General features: G+C 48.9%; 1 protein-coding gene across 1 annotated transcript in view; it reads left to right on the forward strand.

The window, feature by feature from the left end:
• The window catches only part of LOC138492335 (sodium-dependent serotonin transporter-like), an 821,649-nt gene that overhangs the window by 439,430 nt on the left and 354,687 nt on the right, over positions 1-27,532 (forward strand). The window contains exon 7 of the mRNA XM_069619389.1: positions 12,921-13,048. Within this exon, the coding sequence (XP_069475490.1) occupies positions 12,921-13,048 (128 nt within the window). The remainder of the gene's footprint in view (positions 1-12,920; positions 13,049-27,532) is intronic.

The raw sequence follows: 27,532 nt of genomic DNA on the forward strand, positions 1-27,532 counted from the left end.
GATTAGTATAGATGGGAATCCATGTAGCCGAACAATATTTTCGAGGAATTCTTTGGCTAGGACAGAAGCTGAAGGTAAACCTTTCAAATGAATAAAGTGGGCCATTTTGGAAAACAAATCCACAATTACCAGAATAGTATTGTACCCCGAACAAGGAGGCAGGTCCGTAATAAAATCCATTGATAGGGTGTGCCAGGGTGCTGGCGGTATGTCTAGAGGTTGAAGGAGACCGGCTGGTCTTTTCTTTTGACTTTTATTTTGGGCGCAAACACCACAGGACATCACAAAAGATTTAACATCTTTTCGCCAAGAGGGCCACCAAAATTGTCGTTTCACCTTTTCCTCTGTCTTGGCAATACCGGGGTGTCCCTCTATTAATGTATCATGATAACCGGAAATAACTAGTTCGTGTAATTCCTTATGTGGCAGGAATAAGCGTCCTTGGAAATAAAGTAAACCATTATCTATGGTAAAGTCTGATCCCTTTTGTATCCAATCCTGTAAGGTTGTAGGGTCCAGGAGTTGTTTCACTCTGGCTTGAATGTCTTCAAGCGTCTGTAACGAAGTCATGCCTAGAATCCTCTGTTCGGGAATTATTGGTACTGGTTCTGAGTTTGTATCAGATTCTCCCATTCCAATTCGGGATAAGGCGTCTGCTTTGCCATTCTTGCAGCCAGGTCGATAGGTAATCACGAAATCAAATTCAGCGAAAAACAAAGCCCATCGGAGCTGCCGTGATGACTGAGCCTTGGCGGTTTTCAAATACTGTAAATTCCGGTGATCAGTGATCACTGTGATGGTATGTCGAGCGCCAAGCAAATAATGCCGCCAGACTTTAAAAGCGGACTTAATGGCTAACAGTTCTTTGTCCGTGATTGCATAATTAACCTCGGGTGCCGAGAATTTTCTGGACCAAAATGCTACGGGATGCAGTTGGTTGGTTTCGGGATCTCTTTGGGACAGGACAGCTCCCATGGCTAGGCTGGATGCGTCAGTCTCGACGACATAAGGGAGATCTGGACGCGGGTGTTTCAATATAGGTGCGGAGGTAAACTTAGCTTTTAAATCCTGAAAGGCCTGCTCTGCTTCTTCAGACCATTCAAAACGTTTATTTTTCCTCAAGAGTGCAGTAATGGGTTGTACCACGCGTGAAAATTCCAGGATAAACCTGCAATAGAAATTGGCAAAGCCGAGCATGCTTTGAACCCCTTTTACAGAGCTAGGTGATGGCCATTTGAGGATGGCATCCACTTTTCTTGAGTCCATTCAGACTCCTTTGGGTGTCAGGATGAAACCTAGAAACTCGACTTCTGTGGTATGGAAAACACATTTCTCCAATTTAACAAATAGTTTGTGTTGGCGCAGTTTTTCAAGTACTGCCCTGACGTGTTTTCTGTGATCAGATTCCGAAGAGGAGTACACCAGAATGTCATCGATATATACGACAACACAAACATCGATGAGTTCCCGAAGGACATCATTCATGAAGTATTGGAAGGCAGCCGGCGCGTTACACAATCTGAAAGGCATCACCTGGTACTCGAATAATCCGTATTTAGTACGGAAAGCAGTTTTCCATTCGTCGCCTTCTTTAACTCGTACCAGATGATAAGCCCCCCGGAGATCTAACTTGGTGTATATGCAAGCGTCCTTCACCTGGTCAAGGAGTTCAGGGATCAGAGGCAGAGGATAACGGTTTTTAACCGTTATCTGGTTCAATGCGCGGTAATCGATACAAGTTCTAAGGTCGCCTTCTTTTTTGGGCACGAAGAACAAAGCCGAGGATGCCGGGGACTTTGACGGGCGAATAAAACCATTAGCTAGGTATTGATCCAAATATTGTCTCAAATGCAGATTCTCAGGTTCGGTAAGGGCATAAATCCTGCTACAAGGGGGTTGTGCTCCGGGCACCAGATCGATTTGGCAATCGTACGATCTGTGAGGAGGTAACGTGTTGGCCTGTTCCTTTTGGAAGACGTCCTGAAAGTCTTGGTATTCCGGAGGTAGTTGCATGGAGGCAGAGGTTACAGATGCTAGATTAATCTTCAGGTTTTCTGGGTAGCAGGTTTGTGTACAATCCGGGAAGGTTATTCTCTTAGCTCGCCAATCAATTCGAGGATTATGTGTCTCTAACCAAGGGATTCCAAGAATAACCTGAAACTGTGGAGCCTTGATTACATCAAACACAACACCCTCCCGATGGCCGTCGGGACCAATAAGAGTCACCTCAGTAGTGGAATGTGTTACCGGTCCAGAGGCAATTTCAGTTCCATCGACTGTGGTGATGACATCTTTGCTGGTTTTAGGACGGAGAGGGAGGTTAATCCTAGAGACCAATTCACGATCCACATAGTTTCCAATAGCCCCACTATCGATGTATGTCTTTTTTTGCATGCAACCGCTTAGGCTGTTCTGGATCTACGAGAACCATTGGCACAATGAAATGCGAGGTCTGACAGTTAGTTTTCAAGCTCGGCAAGCGGACCCCTACACTTGTCGGGCGGAGTCGTTTCCCGAAACAGAGTCTTCATGGTTTTTATCAGCGGCTCCTACCGCCTTTCGGGGCGGTTTTGCCGGGCAATCTCGTAGAAAGTGTCCAGAATTCCCACAATAAAGACATCATTTTAACTGCCGCCTCCTTTCACGTTCCTTTTGAGTTAAGGGTCCTTTAACCCCTCCAATTTGCATAGGCTCAGAGACATCAGCTCCCTTGGGATTAGCATGGGTCTTGACCAACACCCGGATCTCAAACCTGGACCCATCTGCTTTTCTGTTTTGAAGTCTGTGATCCAATTGGACCACTAAGTCTATATACTCTGTGCATTCTTGGGGCGGATTTACAACTTGGGCCAAGACATCTTTAAGTTCTCCGCGTAGGCCTCGATAAAACAACGTGACTCTTTTATCCTCTGGCCATCCCGTTTCCACAATTAGTCTATTAAAGGTTGCAATATAGCATAGGAGGTCCTGATTGCCCTGTCGCAGGGATAGAAGTTCGTCATCCAGAGCCTGCCCCTGAGAGTGTCGAGCAAATAACCTTTCCATGCTTGCTTGAAACCTTTGAAAATCACAGAGAATCGGGTCATCTTGAGTAACCAGTGGAACTGACCAATCGGCAGCGCAGCCGCTGAGATATGACAATACAAAGGCTACCTTGGTCTGATCATTAGGGAAGGCCCCAGGTCTGCATAGCAAGTGCAAACGACACTGATTCATGAATACGGCAAATCGTTTGGGGTCCCCAGCAAAACGTTCGGGTGGGGCCAGGGGCATGTTTCCAGGTAGATTCATCTGCACAGGGTTACTGGAAACCACAGGAGCGGGGTTCCCTCCGGAACCGGGTAGAGGAGTTTGCCCCGCTTGACCTTGCAAAAGCTGTCTGGCCAGGTCATCAGTTCTTTCCTTTGATATTATTAATTCCCTCCTGAGGGCATTAGTCTCTTGACGAGCGGCATGTACTTCGGCCCATAATTCCCCCAGTAATTGGGCCAACTGATCAGTCTCAGAACTTTCCATAGCGCCTGGGTGGGAATTTGTAGGAAGGCTTCGCATTCTGTAACGCTCACCTGACTCCCACGGAGGCGCTGGCCTGGTTCGCGCTGCTGTGACCTCTTCTAAGGTGATGCGCAGGGTTCGGAAGACGGACTGGACCGGGCCCCCAAATCTGGCTTGTCTGGCCCGCAGAAGTATCCTGCGGGGTAATGCAATCGGCCTCCCACTTTCCCCTCTTACCCTCCTCGAAACCCTTCTGTGATTCCTCGTAGCGTCTCACCTTAGGGTCTGGAAGGACGAGCTCTCCATCCTGCTTCTGATGCAGGGGCGCGTTGGTATCCAGTTACTTCACTGGATTTTTCGGATTGGTGAGAACCAAACTTGCTTGGCTTCCAGGTAAGTTTTTTGATAAGAGGTTCCCCTTGTGTCCCTGCATTAATGTACTAATGCTAGTGTCTTTTTCCCCATAGGGGCCGGGGTACGGAATGCCGGGGAACAGGCACCGACCAGAGATGAGAGGTGAAATCCTTGTAGAAATCAGGTAAGTCTTTAATGAGCGTTTTTTGGTAATGTCTTTTCATTCGCTCATTAACGCTGATGTCTCTTTTTCCCCTTAGGGGCCGGGGTCCGGAAATGCCAGGATGCGGCGCGGACCCGAAATGAAGAGGGAATGAATCAACAGGTAAGTCTTAACATGGAGATTTAGCTTTCCTTATTCCCTTCTCTCTCTCACCTTTTGTTCTGGTCTTTTTCTCCCTAGGCGCTGGGGCATGACTGCGAATCCGGATGATCGCTGCTGAACATAGAGGCGCCCTGTAAAGGTGAGTGGAATGCGGCGCTGCAGCGATCGAGGCGATGAGCTTTTAAATAAAAGTCTTCCTTTTCAGGATTGTCGGAGAGATGTCTCCGGGATGCGGATTTAGCAGGTAAGGACTTTTCCTTCTTCTGTTCTCTTCTTCTCTTCCTTTGCAGGTGATCCAGGATGCTGGCAGGCGTGGCAGAAGTCAGGATGCAGGAGCAGACACGGTGAGCGTCCAGCTGCTAGATGCAGAACAACGCGAAGCACGTGTGGCTGTTCGGGTGGGGTTTAAATAGCCTTGGAAGAAGTTCCAGGTATGTATCCTTCCTCCAACCAGGTATGTATCCTTCCCCGACCACGCCCGGATGGTAAATTAGTCCCACAGGTAAAGTAGTTCCTTTCAGGCCTCAAGGAGGCCGGGATCCTGCAGCATGGTTGCATCAGGTAAGTGCACCCAAGCACTCCCATAATGAGCCTGGCGCCTATGGCGCCAGGACTGATGTCTTTTATGAGCCTGGCGCCATAGGCGCCAGGACACTGTCCAAAGGGCCCCTATATGGGGTTGCTGGGTCCTTCCTTGGGGACTGGATGTCCGCTTTCGGGGACGCAGGGCTTGAACCGGCTCCCCGGGAGTGGGCATCGTGACACTTCTTTTTGAAACAGATGAGGTACCTAGTATTTGGGACGTTATGTATATTCTGTGCATGTGGAACCAGAAGAGAACAAAAGGACAAAAATAAAAATAATAATAAAATTAAAACCCCTCCAAGCAAGAAAACATTTGTTTTCTTCTAACAGTCTTAATTTCCTGCACTGGTAAAGAGCAGTTTTTTGTCATTCGAGATAACAAGCAGTTGCGCGGCATTCACTCATGGTGATTCCCCCGACCCCCGATTTGTGTCTTCTGTGGTAATGTGTGTGTAATTTCTCACCTTTCGGGGCAACCTACCTCCCCTCAAGGTAGGGAAACAGTGTCAGGCTGGTTGGTTTGCAGCTCTTTTCCTGTTGGGCTTGTTTTAGTCATTCTCCTTCTCCAGTAGTTGATGTTTCTGGAAGTTTCCCCCTTCTCGGTTTCCTTGCATTGCTCTTGGTGGTCCATTCTGGAGTGTGCCATGGTTCCAATGTGCTTGAGTCTCCTGGGGTCCGGTTCATCAATTCTGCCACTTCCTCTTCGTATCCAATTGTGTATCTTTGATTCTGAACCTCGAATAGCAGTTTGCAGGGGAATCCCCACCTGTATCTTATCTTCTGCAATTGTAACCAAGCCGTTACTACATGTAGTTTCCGTTTGTTCGGTAGCGTGCGAGGTGCTAAGTCTTGAAACAGCGAGATGTGTGCTCCTCGTAATTGTACTGGTTCTTTCTTTTGAGCTGCTGCCATGATCAATTCCTTCTGGTGGAAGAAGTGTACCCTGGACAGTACATCTGGTAAGAGGTTATGGCGCTGTTGCATTGTCGTATAGACTGTGTGTCCTGTCCAATTCTATCACTGCAGAGTATGGCAGTTCTAGGAGCACCCGGAACATATCCTGCAGATAGTCAGTTATTTCTTGATCTAGGATGTCCTGTGGAAATCCTTGTATCCTGATGTTATTTCTACGGGCTCTATTTTACAGGTCTTCCTGCTTTGTCCATATCATTTCGAGTTGTTCATCCTGTTGTTGAGCTCCGCATGGTCATGACCCTGCTCGCACAGTGTGTTTTCGACCTCATTCACTCTTGTTTCTAGTCCCATCATGTGGGATTTCAGCTCTGCAACTGTTTTGACCATTGCTACTATGGTGTCTTTGATCTCCTTCGTCAAGTCCTGTTTCAGCATAGTGAGTATTTCCATAAGGTCCTCTTTGGTGAATGAGGACTGAGAGCTTGCCCCAAGTAGTGGTGGGTGGATCGCTGCCTGTGTTTCTTAAGCATTCCTCTCCCTCTCTTTCTCTTTCTCTTTCTCCTTCTCTTGCATACCCAGTAGTGCTTTAATATCTCCTGCACATGCTTTTGGCTTTGCTCCTCCTTTCAACATCTTTTCTTGACAGTCTTTCTTCCTTGTTTATATACTTTAGAGTTGTCACTTATAATTTTCTGGTAGGCCTCCCGGGTTCAGTAGGATACAGGATTTTGTTCAGTGGCTTTTCTCAGCGTAGGTTTATATGCCCTGAAGGTATTGAGGTGTGTACCCTGTTGTTCAACTGTCAGCCAGCTTCATTTCTGTTAGTGTGCTGATATTGCACCTTAATGCTTCTCAGAGTTGTGGTTTGCAAACGCTGTCAGTTGGTGGGTTGATGTCACTCTTTATGCTTTGTTTTGGGCTGTTCCCCTAATTCTTCATCGCTCACCTCAGTGTTAGTGCAGATCCCACTCTATTTTCGGTGTTCTTGTTGAGCTTCCCCTACCAGGACCATGCAGCTGGTATAGTCTTTGCGCGTCAGCTATGTTGCTGTCTTTGGAAATGGCTAATGTGCGCCCTTGTCACCTGTAGTTATACACTGCTCTGCCTCCACTCTGACCCGTTGTTAATGGGTAGAGTTCAGGTGATTACTCAACCTGATTCTGGGTCCCTTCTTCCTATGGTTCCTGTTTTCACAGCTCCTTTGCTGTCCGTTTATACCCCCGCTTCACTGTCCCTCACATCAGTGTTCTGAGGGTGCGGAGCGCAGACTTTCCTGTCCATGGGCCTCATTACGACCCAGGCGGTAAGTTACCGCCTGGGCCGTGACTTTACCACCATGGCGTAAACTACGTTTACGCCATGGTGGTTGGCGGACTTACCGCCCCATTCCGAGGTCGGCGGGGCGGTAAGTCCCCAATCCCCATTTACCCTTCCCCATTCCCATTTTTGCCCCATAGGGCATAATGGGAGTGGGGAAGGCGTTAATTACGCCACCGTAAATTACGGTGGCGTAATTAACTCCATGGTCCCTTAGCGCCATGGATTTTAACACCTGCTAAAAGCAGGTGTTAAAAGCGCCATGGCGCTAAGGGACCTCGTAGTTGGCGGTAAGGGGTCGGCGCAGCTAACGCTGGCGTTAACCCCTTACCGCCAGGGTCGTAATGAGGCCCCATGTGTTATGGTGTTGTTATTTATAGTCTGTGGGTGCCATCTAGTGGACTTTTTAGTAATTAGAATCCCGTTTTTATTGGCGTCTGGTGTCTTTTCTCTAACCCATAGTACCTTCTTCCTACTTTTTTCTCACAAATTCCTTTTATGGGAGGAGACCCCTCTGCAACGCGTCTGACCGCGTCTACCCTGAACCCTCTTCTTCTCCCTCCCTTCTATACAATTTTCAGCCAAGTGCAATTGATATTTTTTTACACTTAAAAGCTCGCCCGATGTTTTTTCAGCATGTAGTTATTTTGTACCCTCTTTGTTAAAGGAAAATGATATTTTTACACCTTTGACAAATTACTCTCTATTTTTTCGAGCGTTATTTTCACTGGTTACCTGTGCAATCACTGAAATATTCAGCGTTACTGAGTAACCCCAAGATTCCTGTATCTCTCGCACCCTATACAACCTATACACCAAAATGCTATTCGACAACTTGGACAGCACTGATACTCCCTATGCAAACTTTGCTGATGATATGCAAATCATACTAAAACTCACGGGTAACTATGCCCAAGACACCACCAACAACAACCAAGTCTACAGCATTATAAAGAACTGGATTTCTAACCATCACCTCTGCCTAAATGATGATAAGACAGAGCTACTCATAGTTGGCTCTCCACACAGTCTCAAAAACCTTGACGCAGACTATGCCACTATGACAATTAACAGCAAGCACATCCCAGTAACTGCACACGTAAAAACCCTAGGGGTCTATTTTGCTGCTCATCCCAACATGCAAACACACATCAAGTCCCCCGCTTCCTCAGCTCCCTACACAGCCAAACTGATTAACCTTAGCAGAAATGTCCTCTCACCAAGCAGCTGCCTTGCAAACGTTAGAGTCATGATAGGAAGCAAGTTAGACTATTTTTTATTTTAATTTTATTTATTAGCAGTTAGTTTCAATAGAAACCTTTTTGCCATTGCATAGGCATTGTTCAGATCAAATACACAGCATAACAAAAGAAAGGAATACTTAACTAGAATAAGCCAGAGCGTAAAAAAAAACAGAAATAAGTGAAAAGAGAGAAAAAGAGAAAAAAGCAGGTGAATAAGAGGAAGTCAAGCTCTTTTGTCCTCCTCAAGTTTCACAAGTATGACGGACACCAGCTCTAATAGGGCAAATGTCAAAGATAACCTGGACCCTTGTAGCAGGAGTAGCCAAATATCTCAATTAGTTAAGGTTCGGTTTTCTACAAAGAATCTTAGCAGGAGGTTGTGTCTAATGTGGTCCACGCCTTGGCAGTTCATAATCAGATGGCATAGCGTTTCCATTTTGTGGCCACATAACCTGCAGGCATAGTTTCTTGTGCCATTGGGTTTCCTTGCCTCTAAAATTTCCTTAGTTTGGAGTACGTTAAGATGCAGTTTTAAGAATTGCTGGCGTAAGATTGATGAAGGGAACTTACTTAAGTATGCAGGAATTATGCCTCGTTTGATTTGTGCTGCACAGTACTTTCCCTAGAGTTTTGCAGACGATGCAAGATCTAAGGTCTCTATCCAGTCGTACTCATACAGTCGTCTCTTTACATAGTCTGGGTTTTCAATCAATAGTTTCTCTGTTGCATCGATCGATTTTAGCACGCTCGCACATTTCTCACCCCATTCCACGAGAGGCGGCTCTCTTTTCATCTTGAGAGCCTCCCCGAGTAGCATAAAGCCACTTTCAGGCGGCGGCAGCAAGCATTTTTGATAAAAAGATAATATTTTCCAGGTCATGAATGTAGTTAATGAGGTGAGGCCCAGTTCTTTTTGTATTATTGCTATCGGGATGCAGTTCGGTAGCCCAAGTACAGACCTCCAGAAGAGACCCTTTAAGGTTTGCCACAACTTCTAACTCAACTGCAGTGCACATTCTGCCCCATAGGTCAAAAGGGGGGGGCGGTCTTCATGTTGTAGAATGTAATTAATGGAGCCAGTGAGAATTTGCAGTATCTTGATTTAATTAATCTCGCTTGTGCAGATAGCATCTTTACTTTGCGTCTCAGGCCCGCTTCTCTGGGGGCATCGCTGTTACTCACATACTTGGATTCTGTCTCCGTTTATGTGCCATCCTTGAAATTTAGGTGTCTTGCCCCTTGGGTTCCCAAAAGCCAGCACTGCAGATTTTGCAGTGTTTACTTGGAGATCGTTTGCTGATAAGAAGCAGGCCAATGCGCCCAGTTGGCACTGAAGACCGATGGGTGTTTTGTCCAGAAAGATGACATTGTCAGCATACAACAGTCTATTGACAGGGGTTCCAGAGATAGATGGTGGAAAGCACCTGATTTCATTGAAATGTCTCCCATGTCTGAAGTGTATAAATTAAATATAGCCAGTGCCATGCGACAGCCTTGCTTGATGCCGACTCCTGTTTTTATGGGATTTGTCAGGTCCCCCCATTTGTTTAACTTTACTTGGATAGTAGTTCCGCAAGTCAGCAGGGCATCCCCAAGCTTTTAGTTTGAGCCATAGCTTCTGCCTATTTACTGAATCAAAAGCTTGAGATAGGTCCACAAATGCCAAATATAGTTTTTTGCTGTTCTTTTTCGTGGTTCTCAGTTTCAAGTAATTGATTAGAAATAGGTTCAGGGATGTTCCAATGCCTTTTTCGAAGCTTGCTTGCCAAGGATCACAGTGATTCGACTCCCTGCTCCAATCCGTCAAATGGGTCAGGATCAAGGCTGCAAAGAGTTTGCCAGTAACATCTAGAAGGGGGATAGGTCTATAGTTTGTCGGAGCAGACCTATCACCCTTCTTAAAGATGGGGACAATGTTGGGATGTTTCGTCTTGATTTCACCAGTAAAAATAAATGGTGTATGAACGATGCCCATTCCTCCGGATTCTTTTTGAGTGTCAAATTTGTCAAACCATCTGATCCGGCAGCTCTTGAGTTACTAGAATTCTTAATCAATGCAAAAATGTCCTCCTTCTCGGTTTCAAATGCCCAAATAGGAAACGTTTTCGCTATTTCGTCCTTTGCATATTTTGTCGTCCTCGAAAAGAGGGAGGAGAAACGTTCTATCCAATCTCTTGCTAGGATCGAGTTGCTTATAATGCTCTGCTGCGGGCCATCCATCGAGTTAAAGATTTGCCACATCTCTCTTGAGTTAGACTATTGAATGCCATATGCTCTGGCACTACAGGAAACAATCTCACAAAACTCCAACTGCTACAAATCAACACCATCAGAGCAGCTTGGGGTCTTAAACGCACCAGGCATATTACTCAAGCCAGGAAAGATGCACACTTGCTACCCATTAGAGCATGCACTGCCTTTAGGATCCTTACCATTTCCCACTGCTGCATATGCAAAACAGCTCCAGCATATCTCAAACCCTGTGCACAGAAGAAACCCTCTATCCACCACCTGCAATCCTCTTCCTCCTTGAATCTACAAATCCCTCGATTTTAAAAAAAAAAACATGCTTGCAGCACCCGTTTTGTTGTTACTGCCCGTAGCCTGTGGAACTAATTCCGTGCACGTATCAGAAACAAGCCTTCCCTTCCACATTAGAAAAAAGCTTTTAAAGACCTGGCTCTTCAACAAGTATGACTAAGTCTCCCAGATCATACTTGCCCTTGATCAATGTTCTTCATTGGCTGCTAAATCTCACGCCATACTGTGACAATTACTTATACTGCATGTTCACTGTACCTATACTAGCGCTGTGATCCATCTGGGTCTTGGGCTCTGCAAACAAATGAATAAATAAATGTGTTAATAAATATAAATAAATAAACTCCGGGTACCGTTTATACTGTGCTATACCTATCTATCAATTTCTATTACACAGAATCCTTAAAAGGGCTACATCACAAAAAAAAGAAACTATACATGAACAGGTGGGGACATAGACATAAAGAGACCATTAGATGCCCTCATAAATATACCCCTGTATCCTTACCAGAACCCAACTTGTGGCATAAAGTGTGCCAAATAATATTGTAGTCTACCTCTTAAGGACAACGTTCTCTGTTTTGCAATCTCTGTCAAGAGAAGTGACTTGCATAAACTATAGTCCAGTCTAATTACTAATGTTAAAACAATTCCAATATTTTTGAAGGAGACGGTATTTTTGAGGGTTTCATCCCATCTTCTTCCCCAAAGTTGTGTCTGAATTCCATCTAACACAGAAAATAACTTTACCAGCTTTTTATCCACCTCCTCACCCTTCTAAAGATGAAGAGAGGTTACACAGGCTTGACCCGAAAAGGGCTGTTAGTTTCTAAATTTCTAGGATGGCTAATGTCAAATAATATGACCAACTATTTATTTGTTATACCAGCCACATGGTGGACCAAGCCATGACCAAACAAACTAGATCATGTTGGATCATTTTCTGCATTTCAGAGTACTGCTCCTTGAAAATGTAATAGCCCATTCCACCAGAGGAGTAGTAACCACTTTAGCTTGCCAAAGAGGTGTACCAGTGCAGGACATTTGCAATGCCGCAACTTGGTCCTTACTGGTCACTTTCTCAAAACATTACTGTTTTCACACCCTATAGGTCCAGGCTGCTTGCTTTGGAAGAGCAGCTCTGCACAATATTATGTGCTAATCACAGAGTTCCACAAAAAATCCACTTCTCCCACCTCCATCTCCAAAACTGCTATCAAAGTTGAGGAATGCTTGGGAAGACGCAATCCATTAGAAGAACAAATTACTTAGCCCTGGTAAGGTTCTTTCTAGTGGATGTTCCTCTCACATATTCATCATTACCCTCCCAGCCTAAGCCTCCGAATGTGGGTGCGTTTTTAATATACTTCTCTCTTTTAACAACCATAAGGGTTATATAATCCTCAAGTCGGCTGTGTCAAAAGAGGGAAAAAACTAAGAACGGAGGCAACAGCACAGTGCGTGCTATTTACACTGTCATCGACGTCACGTCCATGTGGGAACGGTAACCATCGAGGGACATCGACATGATGCCACACAGCACCTTCTGCTGTCGAAACATTTTCCGAGACTGCAAAGCAGGATATGGATATATATCAAATGCGAGGAATCCGTGGGAGAACACAATCCATTCAAAATAAACCAAATGGAATTGGTAACCCCAGCCAACCATACCCTTCCACATTTCGACCAGCACATACGCTGATCCCCTATCATAACCATGTGATGGTAAATATGGTCTCACAAATGTTTATTGCACAACGGTTTGGAAATTATTGCACTGATTGCTGTCCACACTCGACATATCTCACATACATGATGGTTCGAATATGAGTGAAATTGTAATGTACTTGTGTTTGTAGGGTCAGAATGTGGTGTACTCACTTGTCTGCAGTGCTGTGTCGTCTTGCAGGATGCTGCAGGCAGACCCCATCTCATTCCATGCAATCATCTTTTGGAAAGATTATAGTAGGACAAATATGTTCTCTGCATCCACAGCAATTGTTGGTGATTTCATCATGGAACTTATAATAACACCAGCCTATTCATTGTATCCACTTTCAATGTAGTATAATGTCACTATACATGGAAGATAGCAATGCTTGATTCTCTGTCCAATCATGTACTCACTTTATGCCTTTCAGAGATGCAATTGTAACCAGTGTGGTGAACTGTCTCACCAGCTTCCTGTCTGGTTTTGTAATTTTCACAGTACTGGGGTACATGGCAGAAATGCGAGATGTTGAAGTGGAAGATGTGGCAAAAGATAAAGGTGGGTTCTATATACTTATGCATATAAAAAGTTGTATACATAACAGACAGACCCCCAGATACCAACATCTATTTTTTTTGTAAAGTATTTTATTACCATCTGTGCAAATACATATACTTTAATAATTAACAGATATTAACGTAACAGACAAACAGTTAACCAATACAATTTCATTTGCAGTATATTGTTCTTGTCAATGTGAATGAGGAGGGGGCAGGTGTCCAGCGATTCACACGTCAGAAGGGGTTGAGTTCAAGTGGTTTCCATCTCTCGGGTGGTTCTTAGTCAAATTGCTGTTAGGGGTGCATTCTCAGGGGGGTTTATGGTCCGCGGCGTACTGTATGTCGTGCAGCAGAGCTTTCCATGATTCTAAGGTGTCGTTAGCATTATCGCCGCCTGAGTTGGTTCCGTCTTGCCAAGCTCTGGTCTCAGCTTCTGTCCATCTTTCTAGGTCTTTAAGCCTTCGTTCATGCCTCGGACCCCCTGGTGACTTCCATGCCATTGCTATGGATCTCTTTGCGAGAATGCAAGCTAAGTCCATTAGTTTGATTAGGTGTTTGTATTTGCTTAGTCTGGGATGGGCCCCTAATAAGCATTCTTTTGGGTTCGACTCGTATCTGGTTAGCCCAGCATTCATGCAGGTGTTTTTCACCATGGACCAGAATTTCGCCGTTTTGATGCAAGTCCAGAACATGTGGATCATGTCAGCTTTGTCTTTTCGCACCAGGGGCATTCTGGAGATGCCTGTTTGTTAAAGGTAGCCACTCTCAATGAGGTCTTGTACGTTCTATATAAGACGTTCAGTTGGATCTGTTTGAATCTGGTGTTTCTTGACACCTCTTTGGGGTATAGTAGTATTCGCTCCCATTCATTATCATATAGTGTGATTTCCAACTCGGTTTTCCATTGTTGTATCAGTGATGTGCATTTCGAGTTGGGTCTGTTGATCAGTTTATTGTATAGGCGGGACACAGGTTTCCAGCCATCAGCTAGGTCGTACATTTCCTGGAGGAGGGGATCTGGAGCGGGTTCCTCTGGCCACATTGTCCATTGCTTTTTGGCAGTTGTCTTGAGACCCATTTTACGGATGAATCCACTTCCAAACTATCCGAATGGTGGGGAGGGACCGGTAGAGGGGCACTTTATTCCAAGTTCGCTAGAGGAGTATTCACGTGGATAAACCCGACAGTGCCATTCCAGCTACTGGAAGCCAATAAAGAGGGCAGATACGTAATAATGTGGGGAACTATCGAATGCACGACTGTATGCCTGGTAAACTCATACCTACCACAACACGGAATACCTTCACACCTCAAAATGTTAAGTGCTAAAATGATACTCTGTAGAGAAGGAGCTTTCATATGGGGAGGTGATTTCAATTGCATCAGGAACGTAACTCTAGACAGATCGGACCCCCCCACCACCTAAACAACAAAGCAACCAATGCACTTAACAGCACAATAGAACACCTCGACCTAGTGAACATCTGGAGGGAACAACATCGCACCGAGAGAAGCTACTCCTACTACTCGACCCCACACAAGATCCACACGAGGATTGATTATCTGCTAATAGACTGAGAGCTGGCACAACAGGTGGAATCCTCAGAGTACCTAGGCAGATCCATCTCAGACCACTCTCCGCTGGTTGATTGACACTCACAGGACCCAGACCACCAATCCCACTATGGAGAATGCCAGTGGCAGCACTCATTCAAGGAGGAACTTGGAACCAAACTAGAAGACTACCTAGACATTAACAAAGGCTCAGTGACAAGTTGGGGCACACTATGGGAAGCCATGAAAGTAGTAACAAGGGGAGAGGTGATATCTGGAGTGGGAGGCATCCGCAAACATCTGAAAGCGGAACTAGAAGACCTGGAAACTAAGATTACGCATTTGGAATCTGAAATTGATGCCTCACCGGACACTGAGACAAAACTAAAAGAAACTCGGGAGGAATGCTTTTCTCCCTGGAACAGATTGTCTAAATTCGACTACATGACTTACACAGCTAAGGCACACAAAGAAGCGGACAAGCCTGGTAGAATGTTGGCCTGGCTTTGCAAACATGAGTTCCCAAGACACCTCCCAACCGAGATTATAGGTGAAAGGGGGGAAACCCACAGGACGCAGCAAGACATCAACTGTGCATTTGCAGATTTCTACTCTAAACTGTACGCTCACGACACAATAACACCTGTGGAGGACATAAGAGCTACCCTAGAGGAAATAGAGCTCCCAAGATTGTCGGAAGACCAAAGAGAACTATTGATGCGGAAATCACTGTGGAAGACGTGACGGAGGCGATTAGATCGCTAGCTACTTGCAAGGCCCCCGGGAGTGACGGACTTCCGCCAGAATTCTACAAAGGGTATGAAGCAACCCTCACCCCAATCCTGCACGAGGTGTAGATGGAGGCATACGAAAATGGAATCCTACCCAACTCCATGAAAGAAACAATAATCATTCCCATACTTAAGCCCAACAAACCTATCAACAAGTGCGATTCAGACCGCCCAATTGCAATGCTAACCTACGATAGTAAGATCCTGACTACAATCCTGGCCAAGAGGCTGGCGAGGGTGTTGGGAACCCTGATCCATGAAGACCAGAATGGCTTTGTTCCAGGATGCAACACCACAGCAAACCTGAGGAGACTTCAGCACATTATGGCAGAGACCTACGACAGGGACGAAGACCTAGCAGTGCTATCGCTCGATGCCATAAAAGCCTTAGATTCCATCTACTGGGAATGGCTGATCGAGGTGTTAAGGGAGTTCGGCTTTGGTGAAGGCTTTGTGCGATGGGTCGAAGTGCTATACAACTCACTGGTAGCGAGAGTAAAGACTGAAGAAACGGTCTCCAAATCCTGGGCGATACAGCGGGCACTAGACAAGGATGCCCGCTATCTCCGATGTTATACATCTTAGGCCTGGAACCAGTAGCCATTTACTTCAGAAAACAGCACTTCGATGCGGGTATCGGGCTGGGCAACGATCACTCCATAATATCCTTGTACGCGGATGACGTTCTCCTATGCCTGAAGGACCCACAGCTCAATACGCCAGTCGCGCTAGACATCCTAGACAATTATGCTCGATACTCCGGGATCGAATTCAGCAGGCCAAAATCCTGTGCGTTCCCACTAGCTAGACTCAGGAGCTTGGACAAATCCGATTTACCAGATGTCGGGATAAAATGGCAACCAGAGGTATTTAGGTACCTAGGAGTCGATATGAGCCACACCCCTGAGCTCACACATGAACATAACACGGAAAAAGCAATAAAAGGCCTCCGCAAATCCATGAAATTTTGGTCGAAGCTACCGCTTACAATGATGGGCAGAGCAGCAATTGTCAAAATGATAATCCCCCCTCGACTCTTATACTACTTCGTGAATGTTTGTCACTACATCAGACCTCCTTTCTTCAAAAAAATGATCTTTAATCAAGGACTTCATATGGGGGTCATCCAGACATAAACTCTCCTTAGCAACACTCGCGCTCCGTACAAAGAAGGAGGGATACAACTACCAGACCTCCAAAGGTACTATCTAGCTGCACAACTCAGCCATGTGACAAAATGGCTCTCCGATGATCCGTCCGCCGAATCTGGACTACTGCGGCAATCATCCTCCAAGCTATTCGCCAAGGAGATACTTTGGAACCTGATGAAACAACCATCTGACGTCCCCATGATAGTAACCCTAGGCAGGCAGATATGGGCTAGAACTTGCTTCCTCTGACAACTGAAACATCCCTACACTCCCAATACTCCCATCCTGGCTGATGCCTGCAAAACCCAGACGGACCTCGCGACAGCCAGAAGCTGGGAAAGAGCCGGAATTTACACATGGAGCGACATGTTTGAAGAGGGCACATTCAGAGAACTAGAATTGCTACATGCAAACTAAGGAATCAGGAGTGGCCAATTTCAGCTTTCAGTCTATTAGCAGATAATCAATCCTCGTGTGGATCTTGTGTGGGGCCGAGTAGTAGGAGTTGCTTCTCTCGGTGCGATGTTGTTCCCTCCAGATGTCCAGTAGGTCGAGGTGTTCTATTGTGCTGTTTAGTGCATTGGCTGCTGCGTTGTTTAGGTGGTGGGGGGGTCCGATCTGTCTAGAGTTCCGTTCCTGATGCAATTGAAATCGCCTCCCCATATGCAAGCTCCTTCTCTACAGAATATCATTTTAGCACTTAACATTTTGAGGTGTGAAGGTATTCCGTGTTGTGGTAGGTATGAGTTTACCAGGCATACAGTCGTGTATTCGATAGTTCCCCACATTATTAGGTATCTGCCCTCTTTATCGGCTTTGTAGTCCAGTAACTGGAATGGCACTGTCGGGTTTATCCACGTGAATACTCCTCTAGCGAACTTGGAATAAGGTGCCCCTCTACCGGTCCCTCCCCACCGTTTGGATAGTTTGGATGTGGATTCATCCGTAAGATGGGTCTCTTGAAGCATTGCAATCGAGATCTTTTTTCTGCGCAGGTAGGAATGGATCCGGTTTCTTCTCAAGTATGTGCCCATTCCCCTCACATTCCACGTCATCACCCTGAGTTGAGATGCCATTGCGTTGATAATTTGGTCTCTACAATCCGGTCACCCCAGATTTCCCAGGGCAGCTGTTGCCCCTGGTTGTGAAGTTCCATGCCTGGGTTCCGGTGATCCCTCGTCTCTGGTCTCCGAGGCTGACTGGTCCCATGCCATTCCCTCCTTTGTGTTTTGAAGACTGCATAACTAACAAAACGATTAACATAACTTGAACTGGTGCGCCCAGCAACTACGAGTTCAGGCGCCCCTGTGCCGTCTGGACCCATCCGGGTGTCGGGCACGAGTAAGGTCGGTCAGGCAACTGGCCTGTCCTGAACTGTTCGTGGGGGTAGGGCCCTGTGCCTGGCATGGGGCAGAGCGAGGGCCGCATCTATGTAGCTAACTGTTGTATGGTTTACCTTCTTGGTTTTTATTTGACTTGTGCCTGTGTTGGCTTTGTGAGCAATGAACCATTCCATGTTTCGATCGATTACGAAGGGGGTTCCTTAGTCTTCCAAAGGTTGTGTGTCTTTACCCTCTGCTAGGTTGTTGTCTTCCAGCCACATATGGGCGGCTGCGGGGGTCTCTAGGAAAATCGCACGGCCCTTGTAAATCACCTTCAGTCTTGAGGGGTATAACAGCATGTGTTTCAGATTCAGGTGTCTGAGCCGCGCTTTAATCGGGATGAATGAATTTCTCTCCCTCTGGACTTCCTGGGTGTAATCGGGGTAGATGGATATTTTGGAGTCTCCACGTTCGATGGGTCCCTCTTCTCTGGAGTGCCATAGGATGATTTCTCTGTTTTGGAAATTGAGTATTTTGGCATTTATAGGGCAAGGATGTGAGCCCGTGGAGGTCTTTTTTGAAGGGATCTATGCGCCCTTTCAACCGAGAAACCTTGTGTTAGCCTTTCAGCACCTTTCACTTGTTGTATCAGGGACTCTATGTAGGCCGTCGGGTTCGAGCCTTCACTTCCTTCTGGGACCCCAAGTATTCTGACGTTACTACGTCTAGCCCGACCCTCGGCCTCCTCAGCTCTGGCCTCAACCACGGCCACCTTCCTTTCCAGGTTGACCACCTTGGCTTTCCAATTCCGTTGCGTCGTCAGACGTTTCTTTTATGGTTGTCTCCGCACTCGTAACTCTCTCGGTTAGGTTACGGGCATCCTGGCGCATGAGTTGTATTTCGGATTTGAACTCACCAATTCTGGAGTCTAAGAATGTCCGAAGGGATGCAATGGCTTCCAGCACCTGGGCTTGGTTTTCGGAGGATTCAGTTACTTTTGCTTGTGCATGTTCGGGGGGGGACTTCGTTTTGGTGGATATGTATGTGTCCATGGTAGCTGTTTTCCCCTTTTCTGGCGGACATGATGAGGGGTGTGCAAGTACTCTGCCCCTTCTGTTCCAGGGGTGGGAGCGCCTGTACACGGTGTTGACCTGGAGGGGCAGCCGTAGGATTGGGTGGGTGGACTAGGCTTGGTCCTCAGTGTGCGGGGACTATACATTGTGCTTTGCATGGGTTGTTTCCAGGGTTCGGCTAGGTGACGATGAGTAGCGTGAGGATTCTCCTGGAAAGACCGCTCTGGCCTGGTGAAATTAGTTTCCCGGTCTGTTCTTGGGGGAGAGTTCGTAATTGTGCCAGTGGTGCGTAGCTATGGTCCCCTATAGTGGGAGTGTTCGGTGGCCTTGTTAATTACGAGCCCTCTCCCGCGGTTCTCCTCACCTCAAGTTCTTCGGGCTCTCTGTTGCGGAGGCGGGCGAGCGCCGGGGTTGCTTAAGAGGTGGGGTCTGTGCTTCTCCTCACGGTGTCGCTTTATTGCTCTCCTGTAGGCCGTGGGCCAGCTACTTCTTGTCCCCCCGGCTGGTCGTACTTCCCCACGTGGCAGGGCTGGAGCTCCGTTATCGTCGGCGTCGCTCCCGGGTGTTTCGGCTCTATTGCTCTCCTGTAGGCCGTGGGCCAGGGGTCTCCCCGGCTATTTCAGGGGTCGGAGTCGGGGATCCGGACCCAGCTTCCCCATGCGGGAGCTTCTTCTTGTCCCCCCCGGCTGGTTGTCCCCCCCCCCGTGTGGCAGGGCTGCAGCGGCGTGTTGTGGTCTGCCAGCAACGATCGTAGTGTTGTGCTGGAATGAGCCCGGGCGGGGGGATGGGGTCCTCCTTGATCGCGACCCGACTCAAAAGCGCCCACCAGTTTGTGGATGGGGGCCGCTGTAGAGGCAGCCGCTGTTTCTGTTGGCGCCGTTTTCAGTGGGTAGCCGCCATCTTAGATCCGGCCGAAGGTGGGGGGGGGGGGTTTGTTACGATGGCGATCCTGCTGGTCTGGAGACTTCGATCCAAACAAATGTTGCGGATCGTGTCGGGAGCCGGTTCCGCTGCACTCGGTCCGCTTTTCTTCGACGCAGGTGTGATTTGGGTCAGGCAAAAAGGATCAAGATGCAGCCTCTCGGCCGGAGCATGGCGCCTCAGCCTCTACTCGCCATGAGCTCCAGGCCACGCCCCAGATACCACCATCTATAATTAGATACAAATCAAAACGAAGTAAGCTGTACTTTTAAGATATATAATGGCGAAATATGCTTCTCGGATGCATGATACATGACTGATACGCATGTCTGAGAAATTGTTCCTTGGTTATTTTATTGCTTCTTGCCTGAAAAACTGTGTGACTAGGTTCTCTCTTTCCAACTTTTCAACCTGCCATGGAATCGAATATCAGTAAGCTTTTGTCCTTCATTATAACCAATACCATTTTCAAAGTCATGCTATTTAATGCTTAAAATAATGCATAGATTGGGTGGAAAGGCATTAATTCTCTAAGCTTTTCGTAAGCTTTTCAGACAGTGTGATTCAGTACCAGGGGCGGGCAACCTATGGATCACCAGAAGTTTTGGACTATGACTTCAGTGATCCCTCACAGTTGGCTACGATTGATGAGGATGATGGGAGTTGCAGACCGAACATTTTTTGCAAACCAAAGCTTGCAGACCCCCTTGGCATAAGAGAACTAGTCTTGATTTTTCATCTTAAGCTAAGTGCACATGTACTGCAATCAGCTGTAAACCAAGATTCTCTTTGTTCGTCTGATTGATGTTCGTCTGATTGATGTTTACATGTTTGGCAGGTGAAAATGTGTGTTTGCAAACCCAAAGACGGATGGCTGGAAGGCTTTGAATCATTCATGACCTCTGGAATCACTCTGGGCAACACTCCAAAACACCAATTTTCAGCCTGCCATGTCATAACAGACAGGGAAAGACCAAAATGTGCATTGGTTATGCATTCTATGGCTGCTCTTTAAGCCACTGTCCAAGGGAGAAGGAAGAATAATCTCATGTGTTCACTGATAAAAAAAAGAAAGGTACAAGAAATGTAAATGATCTTGCAGAGATTATATATTTACTAGGCTACATACATGTGCTACTATCTTTCAATACCAGAAGGCAGGGGCGTTGCTAGGGGGGGGCTAAGGGGGCTATAGCCACTGATCTTTTGGTTGTAGCCCCGGATAGAATCTCAGGAGCTACAGCCAAAAGACTAGCTAGCCCCCGGTCCTAACAGCTCCGACATCAGCGTAGCCCCGGGTCTTTTCCAGACCTAGCAACTCCCCTGCCAGAAGGGTCTCTTCCTGATTGTGTGCAAGAAAAATTTGGTATGTGATAAATAATATAAACAGTTCTGCTATCTACGGTCTCAGTGGGACAGAGGAAGAGACTCTGTGGTCTTCAAAGTTAGCAGACAACAATATGAGATAGCCTTATTCTCTGCAAGACCCAGTATTGTTTTGTTATTTTAAAAAAAACAAGCTGTTATATTTGGTTGGCTAAAATGGTATTCCAAACTCTCGAGGAAAAATAATAAATGTCTTGTTATTGTATGTCACGCGCCTGCCATCCTGGCGCCTATGGAATGCTTGGAGGTTTCACTGTCACGAGAATGCCCCACTACGTCTTTCTCGTTGCTTCCTGCAGCGTTCTAGTGTTCTGGCCTCCCTGCTGTCACTTTCTTTCTTAGCTCCGCCTCTCACTTCCGTCTTCACGTTGCAACCCTGCCAGTGCCTTTGCTTTTGGGTCTAACGCTAAGTTTCTGCTTTCAGCCGCTCGGCTGGCCTCTGTCTTTTCTATTCTTTTGCCTCTCCTTCTTCGTCCAGCTCTGGTTTGTGCTGTTACTATATCCAGCCCCTCTGCTTTCGGATTTCACTCCGGTTATCGAGGCTGGGTTGACTACATTTCCTTTTTGGCAGCGTTCCTCCAGCTTTGCCCTTTGCCTTGTCGCTCTCCTGGTACATTGCCTTCCTGTCTTCACCTCTGTTTTTGCTGTACTCTTCCGGTAGTTACCTACCGACTTCCTTTCTCGTCTTTGTTTTTTCCATTCCGTTTACTTTCTTATCCTCTCCTTTCTTCCCGCTCCCGCTACGCGAAACGCTGCAGCTGCCTCTGTCCTCCCTAGCTGGTGTTCTTTCTACCGCCCCTCCCGCCAGTGCACAGGGGTTCCTGCTGCCCTTTCCTGTTTGGAACTATTGGAAGATTGCTTACTCGGACTGCATACTCGGATTACCTGCTTTTCTACGCAAAGTCCAACCAGTTCAACGGGATCCTTTCCGACTTCTCGCATTCCATTCAAGACTGCCCAACCTACAAACATCTTTGAAAGACTGGTTCTACAAGAGGTTTTTTCAGGCATTGGCTTTTTTCTCTTGCCAGGCGTTCTCGGGCGGCGGTTCTTTGTTTGCCGTATTCCGTACGGCAACATAATGGCTTCCATCAGAGGAAGGCTGTATCTCTTCCAAAAGAAGCGGTCTGACAGGAGAAAGAAGGGAAAAAAACAACTATCCTCAACAGAAGAATCATGTGAGGAGGAGGGGGACTCAATTGTGTTAAGTGACTCAGAAGTAGAAACCTTTGACATTATATGGCAACATGATCACATATTAATGTATTTCATGTTCTTTTACACCTACTAACTTATAGATAAGCCCTTAATATCCTTTATTTCTGGGCATTTCAATCTGCTGAAGTCACTTATATCAGCTGTAATATAACTTGTGCTATTCTGTTTCACTCTGAACAGAGTGATGGTTGTTGTTCAAGCATTACATTTCACCATAATTCATCTACCATGTTGATCCATTTCACAATGAACCCTGCATCAAGACCTCTCAAAGTAACTAAAAGGCATGCCCATATATTTTACTTGGTGGTAAATACACTAGATAGCAATCGCTGCATGCCAGAGCGTAACCCCCACACAAAAGGCAGTGTAAAAGCCAACCTGGGTCTGTGGCATGTTTTGCGACAAAGAATAGTGCTGTACCAGAAGCAATACTCTTGAGAAAGTCGGGCTACAAGAGAAACTACGACCCCTGAGCTCCTTACAGGATTACTATTAGTAATATTGTAGTAGGTATAACAATACAGTGTCTAAGTACCAATGCCTATTACCCGCATATGTATGATAAACATTAGATATCAATATCTTCCCACCAAAACCAGCCGTGGCGCACAGTGGCGCAGCGACCCTGCAGCAGCGCCAGTTACGCCCCCAAGAACGCCTCTCGCGCAGGGAAAAGCCATCAATATACCCAATCCAGCGCAAAGGGCTGCGCTAACCCTGTACCAGCACAGCAAGCGGGCTACGTGTATCACTGGGGTGTGCGGGAAGTACCTCACACGATTCCATCAGGGTACGTGTATTTCGGGGTGCGCGTGAAGTTCCACACGCGATATCAGCAGGGTACGTGTATTTCAGGGTGCATGGGAAGTTACACACGCGATTTCCGCAGGGTACGTGTATTTCAGGGGTGCGCGTGAAGTTCCACACGCGATATCAGCAGGGTACGTGTATTTCAGGGTGCAGGGGAAGTTACACACGCGATTACAGCAGGGTACGTGTATTTCAGGGGTGCGCGGGAATTTCCACACGCGATTGGGCCCGTGCGAGCAGGGTACGCGTATCTCAGGGGTGCGCGGGAAGTTCCACACGCGATACCATCAGGGTACGTGAATTACAGGGTGCGGGGGAAGTCTCACACGCGAAATCAGCAGGGTACGTGTATACCAGGGGTGCGCGGGAAGTTCCACACGAGATTCCATCAGGGTACGTGTATTTCGGGGTGCGCGTGAAGTTCCACACGCAATATCAGCAGGGTACGTGTATTTCAGGGTGCATGGGAAGTTACACACGCGATTTCCGCAGGGTACGTGTATTTCAGAGGTGCGCGTGAAGTTCCACACGCGATATCAGCAGGGTACGTGTATTTCAGGGTGCAGGGGAAGTTACACACGCGATTACAGCAGGGTACGTGTATTCCAGGGGTGCGCGGGAAGTTCCACACGCGATTCCATCAGGGTACGTGTATTTCAGGGGTGCGCGGGAATTTCCACACGCGATTGGGCCCGTGCGAGCAGGGTACGCGTATCTCAGGGGTGCGCGGGAAGTTCCACACGCGATTCCATCAGGGTACGTGAATTACAGGGTGCGGGGGAAGTCTCACATGCAAAATCAGCAGGGTACGTGTATACCAGGGGTGCGCAGGAATTTCCACACGCGATTGGGCCCGTGCGAGCAGGGTACGCGTATTTCAGGGGTGCGCGGGAAGCACCACACGTGAATTGCACGTTTGGGTCCTCCCAGGTGTTCCCTCTACACCCTCCACGGCCCCTGCAGGTGGCTCACACCACAGGGGCCTACCCTGCACATGTCCTGCAGGCACCCCATCCACCATGGCCATGCCCCCCAGCCAACCCACATGTCAACTTGCACTACTGCCCACCAACGCATGTCCCCCTGCACCCCCAGCCACCAGGGGCACCCTCCACAGGCCCCCACCCACGTCTCCCAGCACCCCCACCCCCCAGCAGTGCAGGGGCACCCACCACCAGGCCCCCACCCATGTCTCCCACCACCCCCACCCCCAGCCACCAGGGGCAGCCTCCACCAGGCCCCCCACCCATGTCTCCCAGCACCCCCACTCCCCAGCCACCAGGGGCAGCCTCCACCAGGCCCCCACCCATGTCTCCCAGCACCCCCACCCCCCAGCAGTGCAGGGGCACCCTCCACCAGGCCCCCACTCATGTCTCCCACCCCCCACCCCCCCAGCACTGAGGGGCACCCTCCACCAGGCCCCCACTCATGTCTCCCGCCCCCCCGACCCCCCAGCCCTGTGGGGCACCCTCCACCAGGCCAGGCCCCCACTCATGTCTCTCATCACCCCCACACCCCAGCCACCAGGGGAAGCCTCCACCAGGCCCCCACCCATGTCTCCCAGCACCCCCACCCCCCAGCACTGTGAGGCACCTGCCAGCAGGCCCCCACCCATGTCTCCCAGCACCCCCACCCCCCAGCACTGTGGGGCACCTGCCAGCAGGCCCCCACCCATGTCCAACTCATGTTCCCCACCACCCCCACCCCTCAGCACTGTGGGGGACCTGCCAGCAGGCCCCCACCCATGTCTCCCACCCCCCCACCCCCCAGCACTGTGGGGCACCTGCCAGCAGGCCCCCACCCATGCCTCCCAGCACCCCCACCCCCCAGCACTGTGGGGCACCTGCCAGCAGGCCCCCAGCACTGTGGGGCACCTGCCAGCAGGCCCCCACCCATGTCTCCCAGCACCCCCACCCCCCAGCACTGTGGGGCACCTGCCAGCAGGCCCGCACCCATGTCTCCCAGCACCCCCACCCCCCAGCACTGTGGGGCACCTGCCAGCAGGCCCCCACCCATGTCTCCCAGCACCCCCACCCACAGCAGTGTGGGGCACCTGCCAGCAGGCCCCCACCCATGTCCAACTCATGTTCCCCACACCCTCCCCACCCCCCAGCACTGTGGGGCACCTGCCAGCAGGCCCCCACCCATGTCCAACTCATGTTTCCCACCCCCCCCACCCCCAGCACTGTGGGGCACCTGCCAGCAGGCCCCCACCCATGTCCAACTCATGTTCCCCACCCCCCCCCCACCCCCCAGCACTGTGGGGCACCTGCCAGCAGGCCCCCACCCATGTCCAACTCATGTTCCCCACCCCCCCATCCCCCAGCACTGTGGGGCACCTGCCACCAGGCCCCCACCCATGTCTCCCACCACCCCCACCCCCCAGTCACCAGGGGCAGCCTCCACCAGGCCCCCACTCTTGTCCCCCTGCACCCAGGTCCTCACAATCCCCAATCATGTGCGTTATGGTCAGCCTCCACAGCCAAAAGGCCCTACCAAGTAACCCATTCACCCACATGGAAATGGAAATAACATGTTACACCCCCAATGTTCATAAAGCAAATGAACCCATGTCCGTCACACACAATGGTTGCAAATGAATGGGAAAACACCCAACATGACATGCATGAAACCAATGAGATGATACCACACAGTGAAGTATGAAAACAAAATTGTATTAAAAAAAATTGAATGCAAATGAAATGAAACAAACTACAATGGCAATGAAAAAAAGATAAGCTGCATGTCCGTCCAAAAAAATAAAAACTACAAATCCAAATCCAAAAAAAAGTTGTTCAAAGTCACATTAAAAGTAAAATCAATCCAATGAAGAACTATGTACAAAACATCCAAGGGTCCATGAGCCCAACTGAACAAAGGAAACCTACAAAAAACCCTAACTAAAATGCAACTATATACAAAAAGTGGAGCTGTGTCCGTCGACTCCAAATCATAAGAAGAAACAAATGAAACCTAAAACTAAAGAACTATATACAAAGGCGGCGGGCAAGTCCAGCGGCTCACTCCGTGGTGTTCCGGGCCAGGGCATCATCAAACTCCTCGTCTATGTCCCAGAGGCGGTCCTGTTCCATGGCCCGAGGGTCCGCAGGGACGACGCCATCTGCTCCTCCAACCCCCTGCGGATTGCCTCGAGGCACTCGGCCCGCCTCAGGGCCCTCCGCATGGAGTTCTCCGCCCTGACCATTGTGAGCCGCGCCTCTTCCGCCCGCCGCCGCTCTGCACCTATATGCTGGCCCAACCGCTGCCACACGGAAGACACTTCCCGTCCTGGGTCCTCCTGCCCTCCGGCCGATGCCTGCCCCTCCGATGTTGATGGCCCCGAGCCATGATGCCTCCCACGTTGACTCCACTGCTGCCTCTGACGCCACTGCCTCTTCCAGCACGACGGCATCCAGGCTGATGGAATCCACCGACACCGTCGTGCACGTGCCCTGCCTGATGATGCCGGCACATCCTCCATCTGCTGGGGTACAGTTGCTGTGGTGTCCACCCCTGCTGGACCTCTGACTCCCGACTGTGGCAGGGATGGGATCCCCACCGAGCTGGCTGCATTGGTCAGGGCAGGTCCACAGGGGGCCCTGGTGGCATCTGGGCCGGAAGACGTCAAGGAGAACGACTGGCGTATAGTCTCCACAGAGGAAGAGAGGGCCGCCAGATTGGCCGACACATGCAAGAAACCCCCGAACATGGACGATCCCAATTGGGCCACGTCGGCACGGTGCTCTTCGTGATGACGTGCGTGCTCCTCCTGGGAAGCACGCACGGCTTCACTAATCACAGCCGTGCGCATTGCGACCCCAATCAGGACCTTCTCCATACGGCCAGGGGTCCCCTCGTCCGCAGGTGGAGGGGAGTCAGATGACATGGACATCCCCTCTACCTGCGGACGGGCCTGGGACGGGGCATCCCTGCTGGTGCATGGTGGAGCACCCACAGGGTCAGGGACAGCGACATGCACAGGCCCCTCCACGGTGACCTGTGCTGCCTCCTGCCCCTGCCCCTGGACTGCACCACTTGCACCAGCAGGGATGCCCCCACCAGGCCCCATGTGCGCCTCAGTGGCAGCCTCCTCCTCTGTGGAAACCACCAACCTGGATGGCTCCTCACTGTCTTCCGCCGTAGCAGGCCCCTGTGGGGGCTCACCCACCCCTTCCGCTGCATCCGTGGGGGCATCCCCGCCGCCTTGCTCCACAGCGCCGTCTCCGCCCTCTTCTTCACTAGCCGCTGCGTAG

The sequence above is a fragment of the Ambystoma mexicanum genome, chromosome 10, assembly GCF_040938575.1.
Source record: "Ambystoma mexicanum isolate Mex_15411 chromosome 10, UKY_AmexF1_1, whole genome shotgun sequence".
Lineage (NCBI taxonomy): Eukaryota > Metazoa > Chordata > Amphibia > Caudata > Ambystomatidae > Ambystoma > Ambystoma mexicanum.